Genomic DNA, 13,214 nt, shown 5'->3' with positions numbered 1-13,214 from the left:
TTTGACAATGTCCCTTAATTTTTTTTTTTTTTTTCAGATGGAGTTTCCCTTTTGTTGCCCAGGCCAGAGTGTAATGATGCAGTCTCGGCTCACTGCAACCTCTACCTCTGGGTTCAAGTGATTCTCCTGCCTCAGCCTCCTGAGTAGCTGGGATTACAGGCACCCACCACCATGCCTAGCTAATTTTTTGTGTTTCTAGTAGAGATGACGTTTCACCATGGTCGCCAGGCTGGTCTTGAACTCCTGACCTCAAGTGATCCGCCCACCTCAGCCTCCTAAGGTGCTGGGATTACAGGCGTGAGCCACCGCGCCCAGCTGTCCCTTAACATTTTAAATCCCCTCATTTAGCTATTCTATTTCTAGAAACTTATTTTTACAAAAAAAATTCACAAATGCACACAAAAATGTATGCATGAAGATATTTGTCACAGCGTTGGTTGTAATAATATGGAATTAGGTCAAATATTTATCAGTAAAAGACTAAGTCATATTGTGCATATATTGAAATATGTGATAAACCTAAATTTACTGACAATCTGCCCATGATTTACTTTTATGGGAAAAAAGGTGAAATTTATTGTATATGGTATGATTCCATAGTTTGAAAACTAAAATATAAATTGGTATGTTGCTACCTGCACAAAGAGGGAAAAATTACATAAACTAACTTTTTAGAAGCCATTTTATCCAGATAGTAAGATAAAATTGGGTTTTCACAATCTTACATTTCTCTTATAGAAGTAAAAAATAGTTAAAAAGAGAACAGACCAGTAATAGGTTCCAAAATTGAATCAGTAATAAAAACCCTACCAACCAAAAAACTGCACTGGTCCAGATGGATTCACAGCCGAATTCCACCAGATGTACAAAGAAGACATAGCATCAATCCTACTGAAACCATTCCAAAAAATTGAGGAGCGGGGCTCCTCTGTAACTCATTCTCTAAAGGCAGCATCACCCTGAGACAAAAACCGGCAAAGACACAATGAGAAGAGAAAACTCCAGACCAATGTCCCTGATGAACATAGACACACCAATTCTCAACAAAATACAAACAAACCAAATCCAGCAGCACATCAAAAACATAATTCACCATGATGAAGTAGGCTTTATTCCTGGAATGCAAGGTTGATTCAACAAATGCAAGTCGATAAATGTGATTCATCACAAAAACATAATTAAAAGGAAAAAAACTAATCTCAATATTTACATAAAAAGCTTTCGATAACATCGAATGTCCCTTCATGATAAAAAGCCCAATACAATAGATACCTAAGGAACACACCTCAATAAGAGCCATCTATGACAAACCCACAGCCAACATTATACTAAAAAGGCAAAATCTAGAACCATTCCCCTTGATAACTAGAACAAGACAAAGATGGCCACGCTCACCACTCCTGTTCAACTTAGTGCTGGAAGCCCTAGCTGGAGCCATCAGGTAAGAGAAAGAAATGCATCCAAATAGGAAAAGAAGTCAAGCTATCTATCTTCACTGATGATATGATTCTATACTTAGAAAACACTAAAGACTTTGCAAAAAGGCTCCTAGAGCTTATAAACAATTTCAGCAAAGTTTCAGGATACAAAATCAATGTACAGAAATCAGTAGCATTTATATATACCAATAACATTTAAGCTGAGAGCCAAATCAAGAATGCAATCCTATTTATAGTAGCCTCAAAAAGAATAAAATACCTAAGAATACAGAGAGCCAAAGAGGTGAAGAATCTCCACAAGGAGAATTACAAAACACTGTTAAAAGAAATCAAAGATGACACAAAAAGAAAAAAGGTCCCATGCTCATGTATTGGAAGAATCAATATCATTTAAATGGCCATACTGCCCAAAGCAATTCACAATTCAACACTATTCCTATTAAACTATCAACATAATTTTTCACAGAATTAGAAAAAACTATTCTGAAGTTAATGGAACCAAAAAAGAGCTCGAATATCCAAAGCAATAAGTAAAAAAGAACAAAGCCAGAGGCATCATATTACCCAACTTCAAACTATATACTACAATGCTACAGTAACCAAAATGCATGATTCTGGTATAAAAACAGACACACAGACCAATACAACAGAATAGAGAATCCAGAAATAAAGCCACATGCCCACAACCATCTTTGACAAAGTCAGCAACAATAAGCAATGGTGAAAAAACTCCCTATTCAATAAATGATGCTGGGATAACTGGTAGTCATATGCAAAAAAATGAAACTAGACCCCTACCTAACACCATAAACCAAAACTAACTCAAGATGTATTAAAGACTTAAATATAAAGCCTCAAACTACAAAAATCCTAGATGAAAACCTAGGAAATACCCTTCTTGATATTGGCCTTGGGAAATAATTTATGGCTAAGTCGTCTTGCAACAAAACCAAAAATTGACAAGTGGAACCTAATTAAAGAGCTTCTGCCCAGCAAGAGAGATCATCAAAGGAGTAAACAGACAACCTAGAGAATGGTAGAAAGTATTTGTAAACTATGCATCCAACAAAGGTCTAATATCCAGAATCTATAAGGAACTTAAATCAACAAACAAAAACCCCATTAAAAATGAGCAAAGGACATGAACAGACACTTTTCAAAAGAAGATATACAAGCAGTCAACAAATATATGAAAAAATGCTCATCATCACTAACAGGAAAGTGCAAATCAAAACCCCATTGGGATACTATCTCACACCGGTCAAAATGACTTTTATTAAAAAGTCAAAAAAAAAACAAAAAACAAAAAACAACAGATGTTGGTGAGGCAGCATCTGTTTCTCTGTTTCCCTGCAGAGAAAAGCGAATACTTATACATTGTTTGTGGGGATGTAAACTAGTTGAGCCAACCGTGGAGAGCAGTTTGGAGATTTCTCAAATAATTGAGGGTTGAACTACCATTTGACCCAGCAATACGACTTCTGGGTACATACACAAAAGAAAATAAATCATTTTACCAAAAAGACACATGCACCCATATGTTCATTGCAGAACTATTCACAATAGCAAAGACATGGTGACCATCAATGGTGGATTGTATACAGAAAATGTGGTACATATATACCAAGGAATACTATGAAGCCATAAAAACGAATGATATTATGTCTTTCACAGCAACATGATACAGCTGGAAACCATTACCTAAGCAAAATAACACAGAAACAGAAAACCAAATACCACTGGTTCTCATTTATACCACAGAGCTAAACATTGGGTACACATGATCATAAAAATGGGAAAAATAGACACTGGGGAATACAAGAGGTGGGAGGAAAGCAGTGGGGAAGAGTTGAAATAAACTACCTTTGGGTACTATACTCATTAACTGGATGACACATTAATTTGTGCTCCAAACTTCAGCATCATGTAACATACATTTGTAACAAACTTGCACACGTACCCCCTGACTGTAAGATAAAAGTTGAAAAAAGAAAAAAGAAAAAGAAATCCACACATAGGCATCTGGTATGTATATCTATCTTTTGTTATCTTAAGAATTTGTTTAGAATGAGCCAGTTGCCCTGCAGCTTATTAACTCAAAGAAACTAGTCACAGTCAAGTTTCTGAAAATGCAAAGATGCAGGTAGATGATAAAGCACTCACCAAAGTAATAACATCCATTGTAGTCTCTAGTAACCAGTCAGTTGTTATTCTGCTATAAACCTTGACATATCACAGTATGTCTTCTTTCAAATTGCACCCCACTAACCCCACCTCTGACAAATTACATGGCATTTCAGCATGGAGAGAGGAAGGACTTACCTGGGATTTGGCCATTTCTTCTTCTTAAGCAAGTGAAGAACTGGAAAAAAAAAAAAAAAGAAAAGTAATTATAATCAGAGCTTACCTTACAGCTCCAGATTAATCACTTTTAAAACCTCACTTAACTATATCTAAGAACATTCTGTAGGAGACTGAATCCCTGTGTCCTGTGGAAGGAAGAACCATGTTGAAGTAGTGTGACCTGTCAGATTAAATGTTAAGTAAAAATTTGGAGCAACAGCAATTCATAATCATAACCAATGCATAATGTGTTCAATTACCTTGTAGAGAATTATACCCATGACTTCTTCCTCACATCGATAGGGAGAACACACTGAAGGAAGCAGAATGAGGGGCACTAAGCACTGCAGGAGAAGATGGGGATGGCAGACTCAGCTTGACCAAAGAAATCAATCACATCTTGGTAAAGTAAGCCACTCTCATCTGTGTCTGGATTAGAGTAGGATGAACATCAGAAAAGGGCTCTGTAATCAGCCTCCTTTACTAGGCTTTAATGTAACTGATTTTCCCTTTATTATCTCCTAAACTCCTAATTTAGAACAGCATATAATAAAGCCTTTTTGTGCAGCTTTCTATCCAGGCACCAAGAGGGTAAACCAAGCCCTTATATGCAGAACTGACATACAATGCCCTCCTCCAAAATGGTAGCAACAACCATCTCTGTACCCTCAAAAGTGAACTTGTTGAGGGCAAGACTTAGGTGTCCTATCACACCGAATCCCAGAGAAAGAAAACAAGATAGAATTAAATTGGCCTGTGTTTGTTCTTCAGCCTCCCCATCAGAGCTGAACTAGAGATGACTCAAACACAAAATCATTAGGGTTCCTGGGGTTTGTGGTAAAATGGAATATGAGATATGCTAAAGATGTTTTCACTACAAAACACTCAAAATAACCAAATAAATATAACATCTTGATAATTTTGAACTTTACCTGAGCTATGTGATCCTATAATCCTCTTAAGAATCTAGGGTGTGGTCGCTCATGCCTGCAATCCCAGCACTTTGGGAGGCCGAGGCAGGCAGAACACAAGGTCAGGAATTTGAGACCAGCCTGGCCAACATGGTGAAACCCCATCTCTATTAAAAATACAAAAATTAGCCAGGCATGGTGGCGGGTTCCTGTAATCCCAACTACTCGGGAGGCTGAGGCAGGAGAATTGCTTGAAGCTGGGAGGCAGAGGTTGCAGTGAGCCCAGATCGTGCCAATGCACTCCAGCCTGGGTGACAGAGTGAGATCCGTCTCAAAAAAAAAAAAGGTATTATGTTGGTGCAAAAATAATTGCAGTTTTTACGATAAAAGTAATGGTAAAAACTTTTGCACCAAGCGAATAAAATTGACCTCTGGGAAAAAACATTAGCAGTCTGATCAAACATCCCACTTTCCCAAACCTACTTCTTTCTAGCCATGTTTACGCCTCCCTATAAAAGAAGTAGACATGGGTTCTGGAGCAAGGACATTCTTTCTGGAGAAGATAACTAGTCACCCTTTGAAAAGAAGCTTCTGACATACTACTAGGCCCTAGTGGACACTGAACACCTACCTGGAACATCAAATGACTAGATAGCCACACCCACCCATGAACTGAGTATTGTCAGATCAACCAAGTTATAAAATTGGATAGGTACTATAGCAGTCCATCATAGGAGGGAAATGGTATGTTTGAGATTGATTCAGAGGGCTAAAATTTCATGAATAGGTGGCCCAGACTCCCATGTTCCCTAGCTCTGCTGCACTCTTGGCTCTTCCTAAACTTGTATCCATGGCCCTAAAAGTAGCTTCCTGTGACCAGCTGACAGAGGAAGTGAAAACACAGGCCTGGGTCACAGAAGAGTTGGCTCAATATTGCAACCGCACCAGACAAATCTGGTTCAATTTTTATGTAACAAGGTTGTGAGTTATTTTTCAATTCCCATGGACCCTCAGGTCATGTAACCTGAGTATGCCCAGATAAACCAAGCCTGCAACCATAGGGAGAACCTAATGCTCAGACCTAGCAGCAGAAACTGAATTAAGAAGCAGACACTGCATGTCATAACCCAGGATCGAATCAAATTGAGCTCTGGCATCACCTCCATGGCAGGATCCAATCAGATAATGCCTCCCAGCACTACCTCATTGCAAGATCCAATCAGATCATGCTTCATTGCCCTATGCTTATAAAACCCAACCCCGCCCCTGGCTCAGGGAGACAGATTTGAGCCTTTCCTCCTGTCTCCTTGCAGGTCAACTTATAATTAAGCTTTTTCTATTTTTGAAAGCTTGTGCCAAAGTATTGGTCTCCATGTGTATCAGGCAGCAAGCCCATGGATTTCTTCGTAGCAGTATGTTGGAGCCAAAATCATACTGCTGCTGTACCTCAGCCCCACTCAAGGATAGCCTTAACAATGGTGAAGGGAAATCTTTCCAGTGGCAAAGTCACAAAAAAATGTTGAAAAATGTATTATCTATGTTTTAAAGGAAAATTAATGTTCATTATACAATGGAATACGATCTTTCAAAAATTCTTAAGAATGTCTTTCTGTTGTCTTTATATATATTGGGTGGATATTACCTAATTCTAATTAGTCAATTCCAGATACCCCAAACACACACACACACACACACACACACACACACACACGTGCACGCACACACAAAGGGGACTTTGAAAAAGAAGGGTGATGAGAATATACTTGTCCCTACCAGGTATATATTCACATTATAAAACCAAAGTCATTTAAATTAGTGTGGCACTCCTGCAAAAATTCAACAGACCAGGAAAAATGAGAATCAAGCAACAATTATAAGAGCTTGTTTATGAAAAAGAATCACAAACCAGTGACTGGAGAAGGCATTATGGAAATTGGCAAAATATGTAGACATAGGCAGGAAATCAAGTTAGCATCACACTTGATAACACATACCAAAATTATATCCTCCTTTTCAAAGCTTTCCAGCCTCATCATGTGAGAAAACTGTTTTCATCAATGCCCTGACTTTAATCCTGGACAAGCTGCCTGGCCTGTAGGAAAGAGCAAAGAGTCTCAGGTTGCAAACCTTATAATAATCATGGTAGAGTTCTGGACAACCGCTTACTATTTCTTTGCCTGCGTTTCTTCATGGTCGAAATGGATGGCTCCTTGTTATCTGTGATTCCACTTTCCCCTAGCCTCCCTGCTTTCCTCCAGGATATCCAGCACCAGCCAGTGTACAGGCCCAAGGTCTGGACACCCTCCCTGCCTCTGGCTCCACTAAGACACTGCCTGCGGCAGGGCTGGGGCTGTGGCAGCACACACCGTCAGGGCTGGTACTCCAGTGCTCCCCCGCCCACCACAGTAGATGAGGGCCCTACCCTAGAGCCCCTCAGGCCTCCTGCACTTACTGCCACCAAACTCCAAGTCACCCCTACACACCCACAACTGCTTTTTTACTTCCTCCTTAAGAGCTTAGGCTCAGCCTTCTTTTTCCCTTTGTGCTGTCAGTATCTCATCTCAGTTCAACATTTGTAAGTAAACTAAACAATGCTTTAGAATCTTTATGACTTCTACACTTCTAGAATTCTCATATTTTCATTGCATGGCTCATATTTTCATGATTTTGTGTCCAAATTCTACTTTGCCTCTGACTTTCTGTACGATTAATTATAACTCATTTGGTAATATTTTAATACCACTTTTAATTTCTAATATACTCTCTTAGATTGACTGGTTAGCCAGAGCAAGCTTATTATTACTACAACTAGTTACCTGTCAATTTGTCAGAACGCCACTGGCTCTACTGGCATCTCCCCATGAACCGCCTCTTGGTGTTCATAACGTTGTGTAGTCCCCTTCCTGTGAATCTAGGGTGGTCCTGTGACTCTTTTTCCCTAATAGAATATGGCAGAAGTGATAGTTTGCACCGAAATTTCATGAAGGGCTGGAAGTTTCTGCTCTTGAGCTCTTAGGATCCCTGAGCAACCCAGGAAGAATCCAGGAATTCTGCTGGAAATGCCATGTAGAAACTATGTGAAGAGGGAGAAGTCCTGAAACTACATGCAGAGAGAAAAAGCACAGCCCAGCTTGTTCCTTAATGCAATCACAGGAATGCACACGGCAAGACGAGCAGAACCAAGCAGCTCAGCTCAGCCTAGCCCAGATTTCACAATTGTGAGCAAATAAAATGGTTGTTGTTAGGTAAAATGGCAATAGATAACTAAAACATCAGTGTTAGCAAAGTGGCATAATTAATATATTGTCAAAGTTGTATTTCAAGAGTGAAGACTGCTAATAATGGCCAAAGAATCTGTGATGCTTCCGCAACCATCAATAGGATAAACATGCTATAAATAATATGACAGGATATCAACTTTGTCTTAAATCAACCTTTTTACACTAACAGTAAAGTGTAAATAAAATGTGTAAATTGTCCTCAGCGGGAAAAATACTCAGCTATATTAGATTTCGAGGACAGGACTGACAGATCGTGCTGTGCCACAGAATTATATCACATGCTGTGAGAAAGCTGTTCCTCACCAAGGGGCCCATAGAATCAACCATTGGGACTTTTCTTTCAGCTTCTACAATGAACACATTTCTAACATGTACCAGCTCTGAGGTCTGAACTAGTCATCCAGCTATGTATGCTTTCATTCTGGGACATCTGACCCAGGTTAAGGTTCTGGCTAGTCACATTATTGTTAAGTAAACAGGAGCATAGGAGAGCTACGGTAATACTATTTTTAAATGAACTCCATCTTAAAACCAGCAAGGCACATTCCTTGCCAGTCACAATGCACAGTCATAACATGTTTTTGGCTAAGGAAGCAGTTTAGTAATGCTTGCAAGGATAAACTCCTATGATGGCAGAATGTCCAGATGTCCCAGTATCACATAACAATGTATGCTTTTAAGATATAGTCATGCTTTGATGTACTTATGCACCAAAATGCCAAAGAAAACTTTTTAAAAACAACAAAGTACTAAATTTTGTCATGCTGTCAGCCTACCCCCACATAGACATAATAGTTTTTACATACAAGAAGAGTTTAAAACAAAGAAGGCACATTCCTCCATTTCGTTTCTGAGGACACCCTACTCTGTATCTGGGTAGCTTTCAATAAACTCTCTTCTCACTGTACTCTGCAACTCACCTTGAATTCCTTCCTGCTTAGTCCCAAGAGTTCTCTCTTAAGGTCTGGATTGGGACCTCTTTTTCTGGCAACACTATTTCCTACTTCATTTTAGCCTCTGATCCTCAGAGGAATCACTTTGAACTGATTCTTTTTGTATCTACCTACCTATTTCTAAATACTGCACTATGCTTATGCGGTAAGATTGACAATTTTAGGTACTCCCTTCTGCTTTTTTTCTATTATGGGAGATGGAAATTTGGTGTTTTTATACCCCCTCTCACCCTTCCGTGATCCTACTAATATAGTTTCTATCAATTTTTTGTTAATTTATTTTCAGTGATAACATTTTTATGACTATGCCATATTGTCTAAACGGAGATAAGCAGTGTTCTATGATTACATTTTCTTCCTTATCCTATTTTTTGTTCTTTCTTATGCCTTTATGTTTGATTGGCTTGCCTAGATTTTATATACAGTTTAACCTCATTACTAACGGATTTCATATTTGTAAATTCACCTACTCACTACAATTTATTTGTAACCAAAATCAATACTTGTAGCACTTTCCCCAGTCATTTGTACACATGTGCAGAGCAGAGCAAATTTCAAGTTGCCCAAGGTGCATGTGACCAGCTGAGGTTGAACAAAGCAATGCCATACCTTCTTGTTTTAGCTCTTCTACCATAAGAAGCATCCTTTTCACAATATATTTAGTGCTGTTTTAGCATTTTTGTGCTTTTTGTTGATTTTTGCTGTTTAAAATAGTCCCAAGTATAGTGCTAAGATGCTGTCTAGTGTTCCTAAGTACAAGAGGGCTGTGATGTACCTTAGGAAAAAATACATGTGAAAGAGAAGCTTCCTTCAGGCATTATAGTGCTGTTGTGAGTTCAGTATTAACGAATCAATATAGTAAATGTTATTTTATATATATTTTATATATTATATATTGTGATATATTAATACCGTTAGTACTAATATCGCATATTAAAGGCAAATTATGTATTGATCCGTTGACAAAAATGTTGTGATAAGAAGCTCGTAGGAATCTCACCCTCTGGTGAATCATGAACTTTTCTATGCCACAATTTCTCTTGACTATAGAATGTGCCTTGTGGGACCTTTCTCAAAGCACTTGTGAAATTTTAATGACATTAAACTTTTAAGACTTCTGAGAATCAGTGTGCTGTGAAAATTAATACTTTATTATGTGAATAGGCACTATTCTAGAGAAAAGATAAATTTGTTTGGGCAGTAGCTTTAGGACTCATCTTATTTCAACATTTTATTTTATAGCTGAGGCTGCTTAAGCTCAGAGAGGTCAAAAGATTATCCCAATCCCATAACATCAGTAAAGGACAGATTCTGGGTAAAACCCCAGTGAGCCTTTTGGATCCTTCAGCCACTGTGCTGTCACTGTTCACCAGGAAACTATTTTAAAGAATGTTAGAGTTCTAATTCATCTGACAATTAATTTTAATGTTCAGTGAAGGATATCTTATGGGTGCAGTGATTGTGGTCTGTATTCCAAATTTTAGGGCCTGATTAGACAGAAACAGAAAAACACCATAGCATTGCCTTTTTGACTGGATCATAGTTTTTCAGCCTCTGCATACCCCATATTAATATTCAATAGATATTAGGATTTAATCATTCAATGTAATAGGAATTTCTGACAGGATCTGCCTGACTCTGATACTTTTCTCACCAGAACTGCTGATGAGAGTCTGTATTACTCCCAGTTCACACTGAGCCAATGATTATGTTTGTTGACATTAGGTAGAAATATACCTTGTCTTCCCAAAAACTGATCTCAGCTCAGGAAGCCTTGCTCTTAAGCAATAGGCTATATTTATTCATAAAACTGCATTTTTCCCACTTTGCTTGAAACACTTTTAACTCTTTCTTGTCCACCCCCTCAGGTTATTGCAATTTATTCTGGACTAAGATGAGAACCTCTCTGGAAAGCCTACCCTGACTCCCCAAAGTTGGGCATGACTATTCCCATGGCACCACTTGAACTTTATATTATCCACATGAAAAAACAAAACCCTCTAGTCCCTTAAGAGTAGCTTAAATCTCAACATTGATATTTGAGGTTAATGTTTTAATTAATCTTGAAACATTAATCTAGACAGACTGATTTCACTGTCCCTAAAACACTGTGTTCAACTGTAAGATTTTACAAGCAATTCTTCCTGTCTGTAAAGTAGTAAAGGATTTTGGCCTCCTTTTTACCTATTAAAATACTACCTAAAGTCCAGTTTTAAAATTAACTTTTGATATATTCATCATGGTCAAAATATATCCAATATTTATTTCTGTCACCTCCACTGTTAACACTATGTTAACACCTTATCTCTTTTAGGGGTAACTGCAATACCTCCTAATTGGAATCCCTGCTTTGGCTCTAGTCTCTACTTTGTCAGTTCTTAACACAGCATTCAGAATAAGCCTGTTTAAATTTGTTAGATCACTTAAAACCCTCCAGTGGCTTTTTACTTCACTTAGAATAAAAGACAACGCCTTTACAATTACTTACAAGGCCCTATTACCTTTAATTTCACTCCGTTTTCCTCCTCCCTTACAGTGCTGCAGTACATTCCAGGTCCATTCCTAGCCTCAGACCCTTTGCACTTGCTCTACCCTCTACACGGAATTCTTTTTCCATGGAGAGCTCCATGGCTCACTTGCTCCCTCACTTCTTTTAGTGAGATAACATCCTGGGATCTGAGTATGTGCATATGAGCTTCTACCATGTGATGTTATATAACCCTCTTCTTTACAAGCCCCCTAATAGTATGAAACTCTATTTCCATAGAACATATTCCTATAGAATTACTGTAGCAAAGAGTAACAGCAATTTTAAGGCTGAGAATTGGCCAAATCGTTTTTCCAAAAAGTTGTTATCAATTTACTTTCAACTTAAGTATACATCACTCCATACTCTTGCTGAAAATGGCTGTTGTCATTTTTGTTAATAAAAGTGATACTTCATTGCTTTGATCTGTTTATGTTCTTCATCAAAATTTTAAATTAGGTGTCCATTTAATTAAAAAGAGTTTGTACTGTCATAATCATGGCAAATATTTCTCCTATTTTTGTCTGACTTACATGTTTTTCACCCACAGTTTAAAAATTTTTATGTGGTCAAATTATGTATTTTTTCTGAGTGTTTAAAAATCCACTCTAGAGAATTTTAAATATTTTATAGTGGAGCCTCCTTTAAAAAAATAAAATAAAGTCATTTTTGCATATGAAGAGATAAAATGTGGCTAAACTTGGAGTTCTTTTGCTTCTGAAGATACTAGTCTTCATGAAACCATATGGAGGTCCATGGAACACAGCTTGAAAACTTGTATTCAATCAATATTTTATTCTGATATAGGTCATGAAATGAAAGTCTTTTTTATTAAAGAGTTAAATAATGATCTCAGCACAATTTACTGAATCCTCCTCCTATTCGCAGATCTTTATCATGTGTGAACTCTATAAGCATATGCACTATATGTTAAAATACACATATATAATCCATACACTGGTATATTTCTAAGCTATTTAGTGACTTAGAATCCTAACTTTTTTTTTCCAATATACAATTAAATTCTCCATTATTACAACTTCATATACCAATATACAATTTATTATATGTTAGGGCAATATCATTAATCTTTCTTATAATTATCTTTGCTCTTCTCCAATGTCTATTTTCCTTAAAAGACTAGAACATCGTTATCTCAAATTCATTGGGATTTTCATGAGATCTGAAACAAATATATAAATTAGGAACATTCCCTTAAGGAAAATTAAGACTCCTCTAGTCAAGTCCTCTTTTATATTTCCCCTTTTTTTATTATTTTCATTGTGCATTTTTGTAAATTAAAAACCAGATTTTTTGACAATTACATTTTCTGAATATTGCAAGAATTTAGAAAACTAATGATTTTGTATTTTTGCCTAACCTAATGAGTTTAAATTAGTGCACTTTTCACCTTTAAAAACATATTGTAGGTACTCCTTTATGTTTGTCTAATAAACCTTCACCTGGTCTCACATTTAAGCAATATCACATTTTCATCTGTTATAGCACATAATTAGAAATTTTTAACCCAGTGTTTTCAACATTTTAAAATGAAGCATTGAACATATTTTGATACATTTGGCTTTAATCATCTTGATCCATTTATTTTAATATTTTAGGCCAACTTCTTGGGGATTTTTTTGGTAGTCATTGCTATAGAGACTGAATAATTTTTGCTTTTATCTTCTTCCATTTTGAAAGGTATATGCACTTTTTTTAGTTTTATTAAGTTGTAATTTTAGGTTTGTAAAAAAAAAAAA

At 37.1% G+C, this 13,214-nt stretch overlaps 2 protein-coding genes and 1 long non-coding RNA gene across 6 annotated transcripts in view; 2 read left to right on the top strand and 1 right to left on the bottom strand.

Annotated features, from left to right (window-relative positions):
- The window catches only part of ZNF215 (zinc finger protein 215), a 51,121-nt gene extending 46,404 nt beyond the window's left edge, over positions 1-4,717 (top strand). For 3 of the 4 annotated variants that reach the window (XM_063727839.1, XM_063727840.1, XM_054523578.2), the window contains one exon: positions 38-507. In XM_063727839.1, the coding sequence (XP_063583909.1) occupies positions 38-147 (110 nt within the window). In that variant the 3' untranslated portion in view covers positions 148-507. Of the gene's footprint in view, positions 1-37; positions 508-4,085 lie in introns of those variants that run through there. The other variant, XM_024254375.3, reaches the window with a different exon arrangement.
- The window catches only part of NLRP14 (NLR family pyrin domain containing 14), a 107,057-nt gene that overhangs the window by 16,709 nt on the left and 77,134 nt on the right, over positions 1-13,214 (top strand). The gene's annotated exons all lie outside the window — the stretch shown is intronic.
- On the bottom strand, positions 3,758-10,559 carry LOC129048702 (uncharacterized). The gene is made up of 3 exons (XR_008511261.1): positions 7,510-10,559; positions 6,688-6,785; positions 3,758-3,801 (listed from the first exon to the last, which is right to left on the bottom strand). It is a non-coding gene; the product is annotated as an uncharacterized LOC129048702 (long non-coding RNA).

This window comes from Pongo abelii, chromosome 9 (assembly GCF_028885655.2).
Source record: "Pongo abelii isolate AG06213 chromosome 9, NHGRI_mPonAbe1-v2.0_pri, whole genome shotgun sequence".
NCBI classification, from domain to species: Eukaryota; Metazoa; Chordata; class Mammalia; order Primates; family Hominidae; genus Pongo; species Pongo abelii.
The sequence above is the reverse complement of the archived record's forward strand: the minus strand, read 5'-3'. Positions and strand labels throughout refer to the sequence as shown.